Raw genomic sequence first — 5,228 nt, 5'->3', positions numbered from 1 at the left:
AGAGGCTGAAGTATGATGCACGTTTTTATATATGGGATGAGCCCTTCTTATTCAAGCAAGGACCTGATCAGATGATGCAAAAGTGTGTATTTGAATAGGAAGCATGACAGGTTTCAGAGAGTTATCACTCTTTACCATATGGTAGACATCACGAAGGAGAGCGCACGACACATAAGGTATTGTAATCTGGTTTCTTTTGGCCTACTTTATTTTATGATGTTGCAATGTTTGTGAAGGCTGTGATCAGTGTCAAAGGATGGGCACGATTTCTAGAAGGCATGAGATTCCATTGAGCAACATACTTGAAGTTGAGATCTTTGATGTTTGGGGGATAGACTTCATGGGGCCATTTCTATCGTCCTGTGGCAATCAGTACATCATAGTGGTAGTGGACTACGTGTCCAAGTGGATGGAGGCAGTTGGGGTACCATCTAATGATGCAAAGGTGGTAGTGAAGTTAATCAGGAAGCACATCTTCACCAAGTTCGGAACTCCAAGGGCCATGATAAGTGATGGAGGTACGCACTTTATTAACAGTTCAGTGCGAAATCTACTAGCAAAATATGGGGTGAGACATAAGGTATCTACAACTTATCATCCCCAGACTAGTAGGCAGGTGGAAGTATCTAATCGAGAAATGAAGCAGATCCTCTAAATGACTGTGAATTCCCAAAGGAAAGATTGGGCTGACAAGTTAGATGATGCTTTGTGCGCATACAAGACACCGATAAGGACTTCTCCTTATCGAATGGTGTTTGGAAAAGCGTGTCACCTCACACTTGAATTGGAGTATAAAGCATACTGGGCAATCAAAAAGTTGAATTTGGATTCTGAGTTGGCAGGAAAGAAAAGGATAACACAGCTGCATGAGTTAGAGGAATTCAGGTTTCACGCTTATGAAAATGCCAAATTTTACAAAGAGAAGACCAAGAGGTGGCATGCCAAGCATATTGTGTCACGCACCTTTGTGCCAGGTCAGTTGGTGTTGTTGTTTAATTCAAGATTGAAGTTGTTCCCCGGAAAACTTCGATCCAAGTGGAGTGGACCGTTTGAAGTGGTGAGAATAACTCAACATGGAGCTTTGGAGCTAAGGAACAAGGATAATAGCTCTACTTTCCTTGTAAATGGGCAACGTGTGAAGCACTACTTCGGGCATGATGTGGATCGTGAGCATGAAACGCTCGCATTGAATGACGAGTGAGTCATGAGATGGGTCGTGCTGCGACGTTAAATCAGGCGTTGCACAGGAGGCAACCCGTGAACCTTTGTAATAGTTAGGATTTCCATTCTTTTGTTTTGCATATTTCATTCTGAGGAAATAGTATAAAAAAAATACAAAAATATGAGTCATGACACGACCGAAACTAAGCCACTGGATGGGAGGAAACCCATCGTGTTTTTACTAATGGGTGTTGTGCTGAAAATGTGCAGGGAACATGTTTGAAGGAGCATAGCGCGTAGCGGGGATTGGGTTGAATTTTGTCTCGCTTGGATTACATACTAGCGAGGTAGAACGGTTTGTGACCGTCCCACGTCGCGGAGGAAGTCCTCAAATTTGGTTTCGACGAGAAATAAAATTCTCATCAACAATAAGGAAACTTCGTAAAGGAGCAGCATCGCAGAGGGGTGTTCAAATTTTGACCTCGTGAAAATTAATTATTTTTGTGAGGCAGATCATTCCATGACCAAGCCGCATTGCGCCCCAGTTAGGTTTTTTTTTATTTTCTTTAAAATAATGGGTTTTACCCATTTTCTATCTTAATACCTCACCCAGGTCCCTTTTAACCCCAAATTCCCATCCCCAAAACCTCATTCTTCTCCCAATTTCATGATTTTCCCCCTCCATTTTCTCCCTTGGCCGAATTCTGTGACTGAATCCATAATGCGAAGCCAAATCCGCCTACTCTTCTCTCATTTTTGCTCCTCATCATCAACCAAGGTACGTTTTTTGCTACCATTTTGAGCAACAGTTTGGCGTGTTTGAGTGTGTGTTGCTATGGGTTGGTGTGTGTTTATCTTGTGAGGGTTTGTGAGTGTATTTGGTCATTTTGTTACTACTTTTGGTGCGAGGTTGAGTGGAGGCATTCAAGTTCTTGCGTAAAATGCCCCCTTGGGTGGTATTTTGTGGGTCTTCGATTTGAATGGGTTTGTAAACAAATTCGGTTGGCCTACGTGGGTTGTGGTTGCTTGAAAGTGTATTGTTAAGGGGTATTTTTACCTTTTTTGAGTAGAAATTGCCCTTGCTTGCATATTTGTGGGTGTTTGTGCGTGTTTGTTGCCTGAATTGTATTGTGTAGTTCAACTTTTGGAATAGAAATTTTGTATGCTTTCTAGTGTTGGAGTCATGTTGAATATATGAAGGTGTGAATGAGTTAGCGTGAAAATATTCGGTGGTGATGGTTGCATGAGATTGTTTGTTCATGATGTTGTGGGCTTTCGAATTTTGAGTAGAAAGTTCCTTTGATCGTGATTGTATGATTGTTGGGTCTGAAATGGTTGCATGAGCTATTTGTTGTGAAGTCTTGAGTAGCGCCGATAGTTGCATGTGACATTTGAATGAGTAGTAGTTTGTTTTGTTGTTGGTGTCTATTTGTCTGCCTGTCGGATGTCTGAGTACCAAGGCTGAAAAATGCTTTGAAATAAGTGTGGGGTGGTGTTTGCACACCATCCATGCTTATCAATGTTGAGTAGTCCGCTTGGGCTGAGTTATAATCTGATTTCAGGAAATCATGTCTAGAACTCAAAGACCCGAAAAGGAAATGGTGACCTCGAGTCAATGAAAATGGGTTTGAAGTGGGGGGAATGTACCTCCCACACCGGCAGTACCCATGGGTCAAACCAGGCGGTTCAGGGTGTACGCAGTCACTAAGGAAGGGAAAACATAGTGGAAAAAACACACCGAGGCCAGATATTTTTTTGATGTTTGCATTGACAAGGACAACTTGGCTCGGGAGTTTCCGCGGATATTGAGACGGATCCAAGAGCTAAATATGGAGTTTATTTTTGCAAAGCCTAGTGAGTGTAACTTGCACATGGTTCAAGAATTCTACGCCAACTGGGCTACGAATTCTAGATCTCACTTTGTAAAAGTGCGAGGAGTAGATGTGACGCTCACTCCAGGGGTGATTAATGACATAGTTGGTACGTCACAGGACACCAATCCACCAATCCACTGGTGCTTACAAGGCTAAACATTTGCCAACCGTATCGGGCCATTCGACATACACTGTGTGGTCCTCAATCCATGGTGAAGTGGACCAAACACAACGGGAAGAGATATCACTAATCTCTTCCCTACGCTCACATACTTAGGGAGGCTCGAGTCTGGCTCAAGATTGTGATGAATTATTTGATACCGGGGTTGCACTACACAGACATCACCCCAGACATAGTGTCTCTAGTCTATGCCCTGATGACGCCCACATAATTGAATATTGGGGCTATATTAAAATCGGTAATGAATAAGGCTCGTGTGCATAAAGGGAGCAGGTATGCATTTAGTGGTCTTATTACTAGACTATGTAGTGATGCAGGTGTCCTAGAAGAGCATTTAGACTACATGGCCCCACTATTCTCAGCACCAGTGGACATCACGAGGACTAAAGGGCCTGATACTGAGTTCGGTCCAACACTCACTACTGTGGAACGCCATAGACGGGATGAGCTAATCATGGCCAGAATGTATGGTTTGGAGATGTTGTGCCACTAGAATGGTTGACGGGCTTCCACTGACGAGCAATTGGTGGATGTTGAGCGAATGTACCCGTTGAATGCCCATGTAAAGGCCTTACTTGGCATCGGTCCTGCATTTCATGAGAGCCGGTGGATGATGACATCCCTATTGATGAGGAAAGACTGCGTACTAGCTAGGATGTGGAGTCCGATTCTGATAATGAGGTGGACCATGCTCAGGCCGGTGATGAGGCCGACGAGGGTGATGCTATGGAGGATTGATCAGGGAGTATTTTCACCTTACCTCTGTACTGTATTTTTTTGAATTTTGTGAAGCACTGGGGACAATGTTAATGATTAAGTGTAGGGTGAGGGTGAAAATTATCTCTGGTCTATAAATATTATTGAACATTGGTAGTATCTGCATTTTATTTTTTTTGTTTTATTTTTGGTTCCTTGGAGGTTGTTTTCGGTTCTTTGGCCAAGGAAAGTCCCTTTGAACCATACAAAATACAAAAATATTTTATCTTTTTAGGATTGAGTCAGTCGTCGTAGTTGAGTCACATTGCCCAATGATAAATGGATGACAACCGTCTGAAGGGCAACTTTCATCATTGAGTCTTAGCATGGTATGTGCTGAAGCTTGAAATTCCAAAAGTAGAATGTATGAAAGCATGATTGGAAGTTGATGTATGAATACATTTGAACTTTTGTGTTTGACTTTAATGATTGCAACTTAAGCTTAAATCGAACCTTGTGCATGAACTAATTGTGTTGTTGTGATTGATCCATCTTGAGTAGAACTTGTGCCATGAGCGGTGAGGTATTGTAGTATCCATGTGATGCATATGATTCTAGAACTTGCCCGACATGTTATTGAAGCGAAATAACAAGTGGTGTTTTGGTCAGGAGATGATAATAGGCTTTCTTTGATTTGCCTTGTGAATGTTAGCCTTTTCAGAAATAATATCCCTAGTATAAGCCCGTTGAGCCTGTTTGCCTTGATTTTGTTCTAACCTACGTAATTGAGCCGAATCCCTTTTATTGATACCGTCAGTTTTGATCCTAAAATAATCCCTAATGCACTATGTTAAGATGAAAATGGGAAAAACAACGGTGAGACTAAGTAGAGTGGAAATGCTTGGTTTTGTGGGGAAGAAAGAAAAGAGGTAGGAAAAATAATGCCCCATAAGTTCTTAAATCTGTGATTGGCCCTGGTCCTTTGGACATTGTGTACTTCGACTCAAGGTAAAACCCTAAGTTGAGGGTGGCTGACTCGGAGAATACCTTAATAATGGCCCTGGTCCCTATAAGGACAATGTGCACCTTAACTCGAGAGAAATCTCTAAGTCAAGGGTGACTATTATTAAGTGTCAAAAAAAAAATATATATATATAGAAATAAAGGGGTGTGTAGAAAATAAAGGCGAGGTTGGAAGTACTAGTGGAAAAATATGCAGAAGGGGGGGGGGGGGGGGGCTAAAGAAAAGAAATAGTTGTGAATGTAGAAAGGAAATCGAATCTGATGCATTAGGGAGGATAAGTCACTAATTTTAT

The 5,228-nt window shown here is 42.0% G+C and overlaps 1 protein-coding gene across 1 annotated transcript; it reads left to right on the top strand.

The window, feature by feature from the left end:
- Positions 1 to 655: 655 nt before the first annotated feature.
- Positions 656 to 1,201, top strand: LOC125855853 (uncharacterized). The gene has a single exon (XM_049535529.1). The coding sequence runs from the start codon at positions 656 to 658 to the stop codon at positions 1,199 to 1,201; it is 546 nt and encodes a 181-aa protein (XP_049391486.1).
- Positions 1,202 to 5,228: the final 4,027 nt, after the last annotated feature.

The sequence above is a fragment of the Solanum stenotomum genome, chromosome 2 (genome assembly GCF_019186545.1).
Source record: "Solanum stenotomum isolate F172 chromosome 2, ASM1918654v1, whole genome shotgun sequence".
In the NCBI taxonomy this organism is placed as follows: domain Eukaryota; kingdom Viridiplantae; phylum Streptophyta; class Magnoliopsida; order Solanales; family Solanaceae; genus Solanum; species Solanum stenotomum.
This window is presented reverse-complemented; position numbering and strand designations above follow the sequence as displayed.

Coding starts and splice junctions, on each gene's coding strand:
- LOC125855853 (XM_049535529.1), top strand. CDS start 656: ATGACTGTGAATTCCCAAAGGAAAGATTGGGCTGACAAGTTAGATGAT.